General features: G+C 40.8%; 1 protein-coding gene across 1 annotated transcript in view; it reads left to right on the top strand.

The window, feature by feature from the left end:
* Positions 1-16,616, top strand: part of HECW2 (HECT, C2 and WW domain containing E3 ubiquitin protein ligase 2) — a 211,528-nt gene that overhangs the window by 160,240 nt on the left and 34,672 nt on the right. Inside the window, exons 19-20 of the mRNA XM_036744243.1 lie at positions 3,547-3,667; positions 7,249-7,362. Of these exons, the coding sequence (XP_036600138.1) occupies positions 3,547-3,667; positions 7,249-7,362 (235 nt within the window). The remainder of the gene's footprint in view (positions 1-3,546; positions 3,668-7,248; positions 7,363-16,616) is intronic.

The raw sequence follows: 16,616 nt of genomic DNA, 5'->3' as shown, positions 1-16,616 counted from the left end.
CTCCCCACTTCAGCCCCTGAAGCTTCTCCCCAAAGCCCCTCCCTGCCAGGCTTTCTTTCCTCAGTTCCAATTATCGCGATTCTCCTAATACTTTAAGGCCCAGATCGAGGCTTTTTCTTTATCTGTACTTCTCAAAGGTATGCCATTAGCGTGTGAAGTCCTTGAGGACAGGCAGTGTGTTGTTGCCTTTCTCTGTATCCTTCGGGTTGTATGGGGTGTCCAGGGAGGACTAGCACGTCTGGTGTGAGGGCTTGCCCAACCCTTTTCACGGCTGCTCATCCACCTTTGGGGTCCACCTTCATCCACCTCTCACTTGTGGCTCCAAGAAGCTGTAGCATGTGCAGCAGCCATACTCCAGCAATACCATCTTGGCGGAACAGCTAAACTAGGTTGAAGGTAACTGACAGGCCTCAAACTCATCTGTGAATTAGGGGATATCTACCCCAAGCATGTGAAGACTTCTTCGGGTGGAATTGGTAGATGGGAACAATTTGTTCCAAGGGTCATGGAGGTGGCTGAAGCGGGCTCTGTGGAGTACTTAGAGCTTGGTCAAGATGCCAAGGTTGCATCCTGGGGCCATTGCCGATCATTCTCATTTTTGTCTTGCCCTCGGATTTTGAAGGTTCTAGAAGAGAGGGTGAGCCTGACAATTTTGTGCAGTTCTGCCTCTCTTAAACCCAGTTCATGCATAGGACATCACCCTGTGATGTACTCTGGAAATGAAGGCTCAACAGCAGCGATGACAGCAGTCCTCCGCACGTAGCGCAGCACCTGGAGCCGTAGTAAATGATAAGTGCCTGTTGGCTGCCGCAGGTTCTCCTAAGGTGTAGAGAATTGTACGGACCTTAGACTTACATTTACCTGCGCTTCTGCAGTCTGCCATGAATTGTATAGAACCAACTCTTGGGATCACACGGGCGTGTTGAAGTCTGCCGTCTCTCTCATGTTGTGTTGTGATTCCTCATGAGCCAAAACAAAGGTCAAGAACCACTGGTTTTTATGAGACTTTACTCAACTACTCCAGCCCATATTGATCTCCAGTCCCTCTCCCCTCTGTAGCTCCGAGTTGGAAAGGACTTCGGATGTCATCTGGTCTAACCTGTACTAGAATGAGAATCCTTTCCACGATGTGCCTGACTGGTGGTGATCTGCTCCCTGTGGGAAGACCACCACTGAGGAATAATAATGATAATAGCTAAGTAATGTTTGTATAGCACTTACTATGTGCCAGGCATGGTGCTAAGTGCTTTACATGTATTATCTCATCTGATCCTCAGGCACTGTTCTTATCCCCATTTTACAGATGGGAACTGAGGCAAGCAGAGGTTAAGTGACTTGCCCAGGGTCACACAACTTTAGCATCTGAGGTCAAATCTGAACTCAGGTCTTCCTGGCTCAAGGCCCAATACTCTATCTACTGCATCACCTAGCCGTCCTAATACCCCAGCACCTCTTGAGGCATCCCATTCCATTTTTGTTATTCAGTCATTTCAGTCATGTCTGACTCTTTGTGATTTGGGGATTTTCTTGGCAAAGATACTGGGGTGGTTGGTCATTTCCTTCTCCAGCTTATTTTATAGATGAGGAAGCTGAGGCAAACAGGGTTGAGTGACTGGCCCAGGGTCACACAGCTAGTACGTGTCTGAGGTCATATTTGAACTTGATTGTTTCTCGCTCCAGGCCCAGCACTCTATCAACTGTGTCACCTAACTGCCCCCTGTGCCACCTAGCTGCCCCCGTTCTATTTTTAGACAGCTCTAATTATTTGAGAATTATTTCTTACATCAGGCCAAATTTTCCTCTTTGCAGCTTTCCCCCCAGTTATGCCTTTGGGGGCTAAGCAAACATGAGCTCCCTTCATCTACTTGAAGAAAATTCTCCAGGCTAATTATCTGTAGTCCATTCAACCACTCCACATATGGCACAATCTCAAGGCCCAACATGCTCCTGTTTGCCCCCTTTAGGATACCCTGTAGCTTATCCATCCCCAGTGCCTGACACAGAGTAGGCACCAAAGAAGTGATTGTCAGTTAACTGATCAATAGCCTTTCTAAAATGTGTTTCCCAGAACCAAATACAATAATCCAGATACTCTTCAAGCCAGAGATAGATAAGCAGGCTTATCTATCACTTCCTTAGTCCTGATCACCAGGCATCTATTTGTTCTCTGATATTTTCACATGTGTTAGCTGTGCTTCCGTGGCTAGTGTCAATTTCTTGAGGGGCGATACTGCCCCATACTTTAGCCTACTCTATGCTGCCCAGCAGAGTGCTGGTCACTCAGTAAACACTTGGTAATTGATTTGTTCATTCAATATATATGTGTTGTTGAATTATTAGTAGAGGCAGTAGATAGAGAACTGGACCTGAAGTCAAGAAAATTTGAGTTAAAATATGTCCTTAGATATTTATTAGCTGTGTAGCCTTGGGCAAGTCACTTGCCCTCTGCCTCAGTTTCCTCAACTGTAAAATAGGGATCTCACCTACCTCCCAGGGCTTTTATGAATATCAAATGAGATAACTGTAAAGTACAGTACCTGGTACAGAGTGTGCACTTAGCAAATATGTTTCCTTCCTTCCTTCCTTCCTTCTTTCCTTCTTTCCTTCCTTCCTTCCTGTTGTCTATTTGAAAGGTACATAAATTTTTTGAAATTCATTTTGTGGGAGATTTTATTTTCTCTACTGGAAATACCCATGTCTTTTTCAAAACTCTAGGTGTGATATCCACATTCCCTATAAGTTTTGTGCCCCAGCTTGTCAGTCATCCTTGTGACACTAAACAAGTTTCTCATGAAAAGTAAGTAGGTAGGGCCCCTTATACTGTTCATTAGCAATGCTTACATACTGTTGAGTGACATTTAGCACCCCTGTGCTGTCTCCCCACCCAGAAGTAGTGTCCTTGGCAGTAATGTTAGTTCCTGGTTTTATGTCAGGATTAAGTTTTACCCTATAAAATGTTTTGCTTTTTCTTATATAATTATGTGTCTGAATTCACTTTTAGTAATGGGGCATGTCTGACAGAAGTTGATTTTATGGGGGAGTTCAGGGAGAATTATGAAAAGAAAATCCATTATTCTTGGCCTGTTGTCCCACATTCTTTCATACTGTAACTCCCTGTCAAGTTACCATTATATCATCCCAGCATAAAGCTGAGAGATTCCACACGCTGAACAGTGGCCCATTGGAGCTCAGTTACATGTCTGACTCATGTTGGTTTGGGCTAAAGAAAAGAACATATTTCATTAACACATTCTTACTGTTTTGTCTCTTAAAATTTGGAGTTGATAATTATTGACTAACATTGACATAATGACATATTTTGAAGAGAAGGCATCACTTGAGAGCTCTGTTAAGTTTAATTATGCCTTCAACTTTAAAAGAGAGTAAAAGGACGTGTTAAATATGCTATCGGCTTTACTTTATAATTTTGTTCTTAAAACTGTAGCAGTCCTTTTTAAAATGATGACTTCTGGGAAGAGTTTTCACTGTGCTGGTTACCTGAGGTTGTGCCACTCTGGTTCATCCTCTTTGTGCCCTTTACTACAGGTACGCAACGTGCCAATGCTCGAGCTCCCGCCCCTTACAAAAGAGATTTTGAAGCCAAACTTCGGAACTTCTACAGGAAGTTGGAAACTAAAGGATATGGACAAGGGCCAGGAAAGTTAAAGTAAGTAACAATGATCTGTGAGACTAGATTTGTAGATGATCAAAGAATGACCTGTGTTAGGGAAATCACTAAATAGATTCTGAATGAATATGACCAGGCTCTGCCTTAGTCTTCCACTGGTGTCCTGGCATTGCTGAATGAGAGCATTATATAATCAACCTAATTCTGAGAATAAGTGCCATTCAATCTTAAGCTTTTTTTGTTTGTTTGTCTTACTGCTTTAAAATACCACCATTCATGGTGCTGCAAGAAAAAAATTACAGTTGGGGAGAAAACTGTATTTTTTCTCTTTAAAATTACATCTTTTCTCAATAGCTCATACAATATATACTCCAGATGCCTTTCAACATGTCATGAATTAAATTTTACTATTATCCCAGTTCATCCATAAGCATTAATAACTTTCATCTCCATTTCTTCCCACACAATAAAAAAATAATAATAGCTTACATTTGTAGAGAACCTTACAATTTACGAAGAAATTTTTAAATATCCTAGGTGATTAAAGGATGTTATTGCTCCCTATCTATATATAACTTCCTTCATATTTGGGACTACCAGCACAGCCATATGGTTGTGCCAAGAATGAGTTTTCTCTCTCCCTATTTTGAGGGTGTAGGTAGGAGCCAATTATCATTACATCATTTGAGAATGCTAAAGGAAGAGATTTTTCCTGCTGATGTTGGCCGCTTTCAGCCATCCAAATGAACCAATGATGTGAGAAGTAGCTTCCAGTTAGAATTCAAGGTCAGATTTCTTGACCACAGCCCCATTTGAAGATCTCTTGGCCCCAGATGGAAGTCTCATTTCTCTACAGTACCAAACTCTTTCCCAGCTGCTTACAAGGTAGCAAGAGATACTCCATAATTCTAACATAATTCATAATCCTCACCTTTATATAGCACTTTACAAAGCATTTTCACATCCATAATCTCATTTGATCCTCACCAAAAGCCTGTAAGAATAAGAAGGGCATATATTATTATCCCAATTTTATAGATGAGGCTCAGAGTGCTAATTAACTTTCCCAGGGTAACACATCTTAGTCAGTGGCAGAACCAGGACACAGGTCCAGGTGATTCTGATTCCAAATTCAGGACTCTGTCCGGTATAACCATCCTGCCTCAGGAGTTGTGTAAAGTAGCATTAGATATTTTTAATCCTTTGACTGCTGCCATGGACCTTCTTTTGCGTTGAATTCTTAGAGAAGAGGAAAGCTAGAAACATCCTCCTTATTTCTCCTGTTACTGGATGACCAAGCTATTAGTCAGCATCAGGCAGGCCAGGACATTGCTACACCCAACTGAAACCGAGGACATAGAGACCAAAAAATGCATCTAACTACAGTTGCCTCTTAGCTACCTGGGGGTTGGTGGGAGAAGGAGAGAAGAAAAGCTTTGGGAGGTGCCCCCCATCTCCATCACTCATCCAGAAGTCAAGTAAAAACTCCATTGTTTATGTGGGAGAATCAGAAGAGATTGCTGGTAGTGGGCAGAGAGCAGGGAGGTGAGGTATAGGGGGCCTAGGACCTTCATTGGAGGAATTAACAAAGACAAAAGCAAATCTTACCATCTATCATGCATATGGAAGCATCATGATGCAATAGAAAGAACACTGAAATTATAGTCAGAGGACCTGGATTCGAATCATAGTTCTGCCACTATCTACCTGTGTGAACTTGGGAAACCTCAGTACTTCTTTGCACCTTTTCCCTCCTCTGTGAAATGAGAATTGGATCTGATGACTTCAAAGGTCTGTTCTAGTTCTGTCTAAAATCATTTCATTATGTCTAACTTAATATTGATTGATAACTCAAAAAAATCCTAGTTTTCATGTGTGCCCAAATTCATCGACGGGCCACATTAGTACACAATTCCTACAGATAGCACTGTTGTTCCTGAGTGTAGACACTCCAGCTGCTGGGGGAGCTCCTAGCCTTACATCACTCTCAGTGGCCTCTCTGTAATCCCTTTTGGTGACCTCTTCAAAGGAGAGGAAAGGGAGAATTACTTCTAGCAACTGTATTGACCTTGGCAGTCATTGGCTGCACCAGTGGGCACTTCCAGGGCCACCCACGAGGGCTCTTTAGCAAGAACATCTAGCAAAGCTCTTTCCATGCACACAGTTGACCCTTAACAAATGACTGAATTGAATGTAATTGAATAGAGTCAATGCCCAGAAGCCCAGCATTGCATCAGTAGGAAAAAGACACAGAAAGAGCATCATCTTCACCCACTCTATGCTTCAGATATTGCGGTTTATAAGATCATAGCCTTAGAGCTGGAAGGGACCTTGGAGGCCATCCAGTCCAATCCCCTCATTTTACAGATGAGGAAACCGAGGTTCAGGGAAGTCTTGTGCAAGGTCATACAAGAAGTAAGTGTCTGAGGCAGGATTTGAACCCTGGTCCTCCGACTCCAGAGTCAGTGTTCTTTTCACATTATCATCGTGACCAAAATTGGTGTTTGTATAGGTCGTAAACTTAGCAGAATGTTTTTACATGTATTATTTCGTTTGAACCTTACAACAACCTTGTGAGATGGGTGCTATGGGTCCTGCCATCCTGGGTCAGCCTTAAGGAAACTGAAACCCAGGTTAACTGACTTTCTCAGGGCCACACAATAAGAGCAGTCTCCAGGCCCAACATGCTCTCTCGCGAAGCACAACACACCATTATTTCCTTTTTGTCATCTTTATAGTCTTCCATTTTAAACGTCTTGAGCAATAACTTTGATTGCACCTCCAGCACGTGGTCACCCTGTCTGCCTCAATTTCCTCAGTTGGATGATGCAATAATAACACTTAAATCCCAGGGTTGCTGGGAGGATCAAATGGAATGGTATTTGTAAAGCACTTAGTGCAGTGCCTGGCACATAGTAGTTACTTTATAAATGCCAGTTCGTATTATTATTATTAGCCCTTAATTCAAAACTTTTAGATATAACTCAACTGTGCCTTCCTCTTAGTGAATGCTGGGATATGGATGTTCACATTTAAAATAGAAATTAAGAATCATCGTAAACCTCTTTTGGAAGGATATCTTCTCTCCTTGTTGTCTAAGTTATGTCCTCAGGCACTTAGTAACTAGATCCCTTGCCTAAGTACAGTGAGACCTACAACATTACCTAATGGGGTTGTAATTCCTTTATTAAACAAAAGTTTTATGTGCTTTATTTGGTAAGCATTTCATTCTTGGGGAAAAAAAATCATTTCACTATGCACAATGGACTCTCTGGGGTTATTATTCCAGGTCATGGGCAGGCTACTCTGCCTACCAGCTTGTATTCTCACATGTACTTTCAAAAAAAATCACAGAACACAGGCCTGTTAGAGATGGCTAGGGATTTTTTTTTTTTTGCAGAGCTAAGTGGTGCTTTTAATTATTGAGTTAACCTAAAAAAAAAAAGAATATGGTTTTACGTAGACAGACATTTTATATATATATATATACATAGAGAGAGAGAGAGTATATGTTTTGTATATTTTACATACATATGTAAATACATATTACACATGCTTGTGTGTCTCCCTCTAGGATAAGTAATGGAAACCATTTGTATTTTTAAAATAATTACATACAGGTTAATCATCAGAAGAGACCATTTGTTGGAAGATGCTTTTAATCAGATTATGGGCTATTCCAGAAAAGACTTGCAGAGGAATAAGCTTTATGTCACCTTTGTTGGAGAGGAAGGGTGAGTAGAACAGAGAAGTGGTCTGAAGAACACAAGCTGCCTGTTATGCAGCTGTGCCCGGATGTTTCACCACCATGTTGTGGTTGCCTGAAACAGGAAAGCATTCTGGCAGGAAATACCATTCATATAAGCTTAAACCTTTAAACCCAACTTGTTTCTTTCTTTCTTCCTTCCTTCCTTCCTTCCTTCCTTCCTTCCTTTCTTTCTTTCTTCCTTGATTTCTTTTTCTTTCTTTCTTTCTTCTTCCTTTCTTTCCTTCCTTCCTTCCTTCCATTCTTTCTTTCCTTCCTTCCTTCCTTCCTTTCCTTCTTTTTCTTTCTTTCTTCCTTCCTTTTTTCCTTCCTTTTTTTCTTTCTTTCTTCCTTCCTTCCTTTCTTTTATTTTTCTTTCTTTTTTTCTTTCCTTCTTCCTATTTGTCTTTTTCTCTCTTTTCTTTCTCTCTTCTTTCCATCCTTTCTTTTCCTCTTTCTTTCCCTTCTTTTCTTTTCCTCTTTCATTCCCTCTTTTTTCCTTCTGTTTCTCTTTCTTTCTCCTCTCTCTTTTGATTTCTCTCTCCCTTTCTTTGTTTCTTTCTCTTCTTTCTCTTTTTCTTGGCTTCCTCAGGTATTTAAAAATTATTTGACATTGAAATGATTATGAATGTTCAGCTGAAGACAATTTCTGTGGGATTTTTGGCTCCCTTTTCTTTCCCGCCCCCCCCAGGGGCAAGATGGGACTTAGGGGAGGGAAAAGTTTATATTTGATTGTCCATATTCTTTAATTATGTGCAGTGTTGGGTAAAAAGCATTATGCTATTTAGACAAGGTCAATTTTGCCTTTACTGGTTGAAATCCTATTAACCCTACTAAGAGATCCTTGTGAGCAATGTTTCTTGGGCCCTCTCCCTAATTAGCTCCACCCCCAGTTTCTCTGTTTCCTTGGGAGAGGAAGGAAGCCAGGCAAAATACCCACCTGACATAAACAAATGTATCAAACCTTTATGACTCTTCAGTGAGTAAGCACCTACAGATAAGGATTAGGCAATAAAGGTGTCCTAGACTCCCACACAGTTGAAGACTCTTGGAGCAAGACAGATACAACAGTTGTGAAGTTCTCTGTCATTTCCCGTTGCTGTTCTTTGCCAATTTCCTCAGTCCCAATTCTGCATTTGACTTTTCGGGGGTGAGGATGACTTTAGAGATCCCAAGCTCCCTACTATGTGAGCCTTTCAATTGGAGGCATGTTGAAAAATCTCAGAGCATCTTCTGTCAGCCCATGTTCATTTGCATGGTTTTGAAGCCAGGCCTCTCAGTCAGCCAAGAGTAGGGACGTCTGCCGGCTCCACTCCTCAGGTGCTGGACAGGGTCACTGTACACACCTTCAGTTGTATTATAGGGCAATGTTATATGTGGATTTTTTCTTGCCCTTGGATCTCCTTTGTCATTCCAGTTAATGACTGATTCTTGCTGTTTTTTCACACTCTGCCATTGTAGACTCTCCCTTCTTCAGTTGGATTGAACATGTCTTTTACAAGGCAGCCAACAACGTAGAAACGCAAAAATATTAACACGGAAGCCAAATGGTTTGAGTCTCATAGTTTTAATGACCAGAACTCCAAAAGTATTGCCTAGTGTTCATTAAGGTGGCTGGGAGAAACAGGTGTGCCAAAGAAAAATGAAGAAATATATTTGGCCTTAATACAGCTATGCATAGGATGTGAAGTATGCTCTGCCCCAACCAGTGAGGGGAGAATGAATTCCCTCACCCAACACCCCAGTTTCCTTCCTACACAACTTCACTTACCATGGGGGATTATTGTGCCATAATGAGTTTCAAGCATGAAGCTGTGGCTTGAGGAGTCTTAGTAAGCCATGAGTAAGAGACAGCATGGAACAGTGCAAAGGAGAATTGGATTTGGAGTCAAAAACCCTGGGCTCAGATCTTGCCCCAGACACTTACTAGCCATGCGACCCTAGGCAAGCCATTTCACTCCTGTGGGCCTCAGTTTCCTTATTTGTAAAAATGTGGGTGGTAGATATGATGACCTCTCAAGTCTCTTCCAACTCTTGAAGAGAACAGATTACTGTAATGCTTGATTATTCTAAACCAGCTTTCCTGTAAATTGAACATATTGCCTCCATCTCCACCAGCAATGCCAGAATGAATGGGTTTGGCACCCTTTTCTTTTATAAACATACGTAATATCTCCTCTCCCATTTCCCAGTTCTGCTCTTTTTCTATGAATACAGCTACAGTTGATCCACAGGAAACACAAGAAACAGGAGAGTTTGTAGAGGCTTTGACTATCCTGGCCATAGTGAGCTGTTCCCAGGGCCTACTTTGGCCTATCCACTAGCAGTACAAACTTATATGAACAAGACCAGCTGATTTCATGACCTCACCCCTAAGCAGCTGCATATGGAAGGAGATCCTGTTGACATCACTCTGGTATTATGCTGGAGCCTCTTTCTTAGATACATACTTAATCTTGGTCTTAAAGAGAAGTAGAATTGAGGAACAAATAAATTTTGAAAAAGCAATAGGTTGCTATTCCTAGGAAGGAAAAGAGGAACAACTTAAAATTAAGCATTTATTTCTATTTCCCCAAATACATTAAATAAATAATAAAAGATCATTAGTTGTTCCCTCTGGTTTACACTGGGAATCCAAGTTGATTTAAATATTTTTTAATGAAGTAAGAAAAGCAAATCTGAAATATTTACAACTTGCTATCCTTAGCTGTACTGTTGACCTTTAGAAATGTTTCCTTTTAATGATTTGAAGGTTTTAAATATGTGTGTCATTTTATTCTGTATGTAGCTATAATGATGAAAAGCTTGAAATTCTGGCAGATCCAGTTTGTGATAAAATTTTAACAGAATTTTATAAAAGAATCGAAAAGTTTTCCACATCCAGTTTTTATATAAGGTATCCCAAAAGTCTTAGTGCAGTTTTAAAGTTAAAACTAATATTCAATCTCCCCACACTATGGTTGCTCTTTGCTACTCCCACCATTGGCACAGAACAAGAATGACTCCTCTATTTGTTCTCATCCTCTGTGATTCTCATCTAAGCCGTTCTATAAATTTTCTTTGTGCCAGAGGGGCATCAGTGTACCGCTGAGGCTGATTCTTTTGATAGTTGTGACCTCTTGTTCCATATGGCATCACCTAGAAAATACTGGCATTAATATGAGGGGCTTTTGTGGCAGCAAGTTGCTTGGAATCAGTCCTTCAAAATGCACATTTCTCAGATTCACATTATAACTTAATCTTATCATCCTAGTCATTCTGCTCTATAGTTAGCACTTTGTCTGCCAGCATCCAGATGTATGTTATATGCATGTGCAAATACGTATGTATATGCACAGCATGTGAATTTGCTGCTGGGCATACTCAATACATTGTCAATCCAACTGCTTGGTATAATCTAGACCAGAGGAGTCCAACATTAAGTGACAACCCTAATCCCCACCCCCACCCCCAGTGCAGCCCAAACCAAATTAAAATGAGATTGGGAAATGTTTGACAAAAATAAATAAAATTACAATACAATATAGATAACATTAATTTGTAGTTTTCTAAGTCAATTTGGCAGCCAGGGAGCCATTTCTATTTTAGTTTTACACCACTGATCTAGACAATATAGATTTTTCATCCACTTTGGTTTGGTTTTGTTTTTCAAATAAAGTTGGATGAGCTGTTGACCTTGAAAGGACTAATCATGTCACTGAGGCACACCTGGGATGTTACTTGGCTTGTGTGAATGGAGCATTTGGAAAGCAAGTTACTCTGTTTGGGCTTTGTAGGAGATAACTTCCATTGCCTTGGTGAACACCTTAGGACAATCAAGCAATAAATAAACATTTATTAAAGACCTTGATGCTCCAGACACTCCGTGTGTGTGTGTGTGTGTGTGTGTGTGTGTGTGTGTGTGTGTGCGTGTGCGTGTGTGTGGTTGACCTTGTTCTCGAAGAGGACCAAAATGACATCAGTAGGTTGGAGTCAAGTTAGTGTGTTCAACTGTGGCTGATCAGACCAATATGAGCTCCTAGAATGCTCTACCACAGGTCAGGCACAAATAGTACATGTGAACATTTGGGATAGATTCTCTAAATTTGCACATCTTGCATTTCTTTTGAGCTACTTCAATTCTGCTTTGCTCATAGAACGCAGCACCTCCTTTGATGAGGGCATACCATGGTAAGTAGTCCTGTGCCAGTGTCTCCCATGTCATGTATTCGATCCCGAAGTTCTTAAGAGAGACCTTGAAAGTGTCCTTTTCTTGCTTTTTCTGACCACCATCAGAGCGTTTGCTCTCTGTGGGTTCTGTATAAAATAATCTATTAGGCAGATGATTGCTCACCTAGTGCAGCCTGTGAAGCTGAGATGCAACAAATTATGGATCGATTCTTTGCTGCTTGTGCTAATTTTGACCTAACAATTAACACTAAGAAAATGCATGTGCTCCATCAGTCAGCCCCACACCATCCATATCTGGAACCATTGGTTAAAGCAAATGGAGAAGCTTTGAATGCTCTAGATAAGTTCACTTACCTTAGCTCCAGACACTATCTACTAAGGAGATGGGGGTGTGGTAGAGCTACAACAGCAGACAGTCACTGCTTTAAAGGTCCTTTGATTCTACAGGGAAAATACATCATAGTCAGATGAGTAAATTCAATAAGTAACTTTAGATAAGATAAGGAAATTCAGGATATATACAAATTAAATACAGAGTTACTGGGGAGAGGGTGCTAAAAACTAGAGCAATCATTCTTAAATTAAGGTGGTGCTTTAACTGAGCCTCAAAGGAAGTTGGCAGTTGGAAGAACATCCTAGGTGTCCAGAATAGCCTTTGCAAAAGCACGGAGGTGGGAGATAGATTATCAATCATAGGGAACAGTAATATAACTAGGCTAGCTTGACTGGGGCTTTGAGGGTGCGATAGGCTAAAGCCAGCTCAGATCATGAACGGTTTAAATGGAGAACAGAGGAGTTTTTATTGCCCATAAACATTCTGGAGCAGCAAACAGGGAGTGACACAGTCAGACCTATTCTTTGGGAATATCACTTTGGCAGCTGTGGGAAGGATGGATTAGATAGGGGAGAAGCTGGGTGAAGGAAGGCCTATTAGGAGGCTATTGCAATGCCTAAAGTAGAGGCGTTGCTATGTGAGGTAAGTATATCTCTTTGTTTTGTGCTTCACTCAACGTTAATAGCAATCAATCCACAAACATTAATTAAGTGCCTTCTCTGTGGTTGCATCTGCCATAGGACAATTTTACATATGTGTGGGAAACACCTTGTTTGGGAAAAGTATTTTAAGCTTTATATTATTTGAACCTCTTGAACAACTGAATGACTATGAAGATGTGTCCTACATACAGTAGATGTCATACACAAAAGTCTGCCTGTTATTTCCTCAAGTTTTTATTTTAAAGAAACACATGATATTCATGAATAAATCATTCTCATAAAGAGTCTTTAGAGAAGAAAAAGTAGAGAACATTGGATTAGAGTCCTAGGACCAGAGTTCAAATCTCAGCATTTCTGCTTATTGTGTGACCTTGGTCAAGTCACTGAATATTTCTGTGACTCATTTCCTCAGGTGTAAAATGAGGGAGCTGGACAAGATGACTTCTAGGATTCTTCCCGGTTCTAGATACATGCTCTTATGAGCTGGTGATGGTTGGTGATTGCTGATGTCTTCTCAGTTGCCTTCCCCCACCCCCCTTAATTAGAAGTACCACTTGTGATCCTTCTCATTCTTTTGGAATCTTCCCCTCTTTGAAGTATCTTGAAAATCATTCCAATGTGACTTTAATTTATCACCTCCTGGACATGTTTCTTCTGTATGTATTTGGTTAGTTTCAGCTGTTTTTTCCCAACTTTACCTTAAGTATTTTTGCCACTTGGCTCTGGGATGATAAAAGGGATATACAGATTTAAAGTAGACCTCACTTCATAGAAGCTCCAGGATTAGAGGCTCATTGGTCTCTAAGACAGTCACATTTTCTCTAGTTTTTTTTAATACTTGCCTTCATCTGCCTCCTCATTCCCGCCCACAATCGATTTTAATGTTGTTAAATTTTAGTTAAAATGTTGTTGTTCACTTGTTTCAGTCATGTCTGACTCTTAGTGACCCTATTTGGGGTTTTCTTGGTAAGGATAATGGAGTGGTTTGTCATTTCCTTCTCTAGCTCATTTTACAGATGAGTAAACTGAGGCAGAGTTAAGTGACTTGCCCAGGGTCACATAGCTAGTAAAGGTCTGAGTCCAAATTTGAACTCAGGTCTTCGTGATACCAGGCCTGGAGCTCTATCCATTGCACTACCTAGCTGACCATTAGTTAAAATTAGAATTGAACTCAATTATCTGCTGGAAGCACTCCTTACAGATTCTTACTGATATCACTTGCCCTGATTGATAAACAAATTTGTGGTATGGTACACATAAATAATATAGTGAAGATAGAGGGCTGAACATAGAGTCAGGAAGACCTGAGTTCAGATGCTACCTTAGACACTAGTTGTATCACCGTGTGCAAGCTATATAACCTTTCTGTGCCTCCGTTTCCTCATTTTAAAGTAAGGAGTATGGATTTGATGACCTCTAATTACTACTACAAGTACAACCACAATGACAATGACTATCTTGTCAGTAGCACCTATATAGCATTTCAAGGTTTGCAAAGTGCTTTTCCAATATTATAGCCTCAAAACAACCCTGGGAAGTAGGTGCTAACTGCACTTTGTCCCAGCTCTAAAGCTATGCTCCTGTGAGCCTGTAGGAGCTGTACCCTTGGTGGGGTAGCTCCAGGAGGCATTTTAGTTGAGATAATGTGAATTCCCAGAGTATCACAGATGCCTTTGTTAAAAAGAAATCACAAAAATGCTTCCAGAACCAGCAAGAATTTTTCAGTTGTCAGTATCAGCATTGAGCCAGATGACTGTGTGTTCTCTAGTGGAGACACTAGATTTGCATCTGCTACTTACCTCTTGAGTGATGTTGGGACTTGAACTTGGAGTCCGTAAGACCTGAGTTCAAATCTTATTTCAGGCACTAGCTGTGTGGTCCTGGGCAAGTCACCTGACCCCCTCCCCCCCTCCCATTTCCTTATTTGTAAAATGAGGGGGTGGGATGGGATGATCCCTAAGGCCATTTGCAGTTCTATAATATATAACAACCTAGTTACCCAAACAGTTTTTTTAACCCTGTTGCCTGGTTTCTTACAAAAGGGTGTAGTAATCTGACTTGGTCATAGTTGGAAGTTTTGCTCATGCCATTAAAATTCCCATTCAACTTAACAGGTTGGCCGTCTTTGCCAGGGAGCAAAGGGGAAGTGGAATTATGCAGTGGCCTGTAACTAAGTCATCTTGACAGAACATGGTGGGAAAATGTGCATTATGCTTGCCTTCTCTCAGGCTCCCACAAGCATACCAGCAATTGCTTTGTGCTCATAAACAGTGAAGTGCCACATGTTCTTCCAATTTGTTATTTTCTTTGGAACTAAAGGTCGCATATTATGCCTCAGAGAGTCAAGGATGTGTTTTTGTGAAAAGGCAGAGAAGGTGGCTTGTGGTCTTCTGCTACACCCTGGACAAGCCCTTACCTTCTGAGAACCCCGAAGCAACAAAGGTGTAATAGTCCGGAAAAGGAGCATCTCTTTTCACCTCCCCCTTTTGCCTATTATGGCCAACCCTGTAAAAAGGTGCCTTTCTTTAAGGTGAAGAATGAGTTCATTATTACTCATGTGTAATCAAATGATGTCAGTCACTCAGCTTGCAAGGCCACATTTCAAACAGGGAGAGGATGTGTGCAAATAGTTTTAGTTTGGGGGTTTCAGAGCATTCGGACTCCAGGCCACATTTCATTCTGTACTGCTCCCCACAAGATGGGTAAAAGAGCACATCTAAAGAGGAAGAGAAACTGGAACTTCTTTCTAACATTTACAAATGAAATCTTACCCTTCATGTGAAGCCCAGACTGCCTCTGGTAATCCTGAATTAGTATTTCTAGTTTTTATTGACATTAATAACTCACATGTATGTGGCACTGTACCATTTATAAAATACTATCATCAGAACAATCCTGGGAAATGCTTGTGTGAAATGTTATTTGTCCCACTTTAGAGATGAGAAAGCTGAGATTTATAAAGATTGACAAAAGTCATGTGTAGTAAAGGGTTAGGGTCAAGGCTCCAACCTAAGAGTCAGTAAGACCTGAGTTCAGATCCAGCCTCAAACACTTACTAGCTGTGTGACCCTGGGTGAGTCACTAACCTCTGTTTGCCTCAGTTTCCTCATCTGTAAAATGGGGATAATAATAGCACCTACCCCCTAGGGTTGTTGTGGGAATAAAATAAGTGAATACGTGTAAGATGCAATGCAGATCTTAAAATATTTAATAAATTACAGCTATTATACCATGCTGCATATTCTATATTAATCATTTCTTTTTATTATTATTTATTATAATAATAGTAGGCAATGTGGCCAGGTGGAGAAGGCACTAGACTTGGAGTTTTCCTTAATTTCTAGGTTTTCCTTGAGCCTGAGTTCAAATCCTGCCTTGGACACTTGCTACCTGTATCATCCTGGCCAAGTCACCTTTCATCCTGGACTTACAGTGTCCTCAGGAGGTGGACTCAGTTTCCTCTAAGTTTCCTTCCGGCCATATATCTATCAGCTCTCTAATCTGCTATCACCTCATGGTAATAGCTGATATTTATAACACACTGTAAAGTTTATGACATTCTTCACATGCATTATAAAATTTAATCCTCACAACATCGCTCAGTTTCCTCATCTGTAAAGTAAGATGGCCCCAGTACTTAGCGCAGTGTTAGCATGTAGTAAGTGCTTAATAAATGCTTGTGGGCTTGATTTGGCTCTATGGTCCCTTACCATTCTAGGTCTACGATCCCAAGGTCCTACCTATGATCATAGCATTCCAAAGAAAGAGGACTCTCATTGCAGATATTGTCATGTCCATTTTCCAAGTCAGGAAACTCAGGCTCAGAGAGGTTTAGTGAGTAGCCCAGGGTCACAAAGAGATAGTATCATGTTGGAGAGGATGTGGGAAAATTGGGACATTGATGCGCTGTTGGTAGAGTTGCAAAGTGATCCAACCGTTCTGGAGAGCAATTTGGAACCATGCCCCAAGGGCAACCCAACTGCACATACCCTTTGATCCAGCAATACCACTATGAGGTTTGTATCCCAAAGAGATCATAAAAAAGGGAAAAGAATCTACATGGCAAAAATATTTATA

This window comes from Trichosurus vulpecula, chromosome 2 (assembly GCF_011100635.1).
Source record: "Trichosurus vulpecula isolate mTriVul1 chromosome 2, mTriVul1.pri, whole genome shotgun sequence".
NCBI classification, from domain to species: domain Eukaryota; kingdom Metazoa; phylum Chordata; class Mammalia; order Diprotodontia; family Phalangeridae; genus Trichosurus; species Trichosurus vulpecula.
Note: the sequence above shows the minus strand (reverse complement) of the source record. Positions and strands in the feature narration are given on the sequence as shown.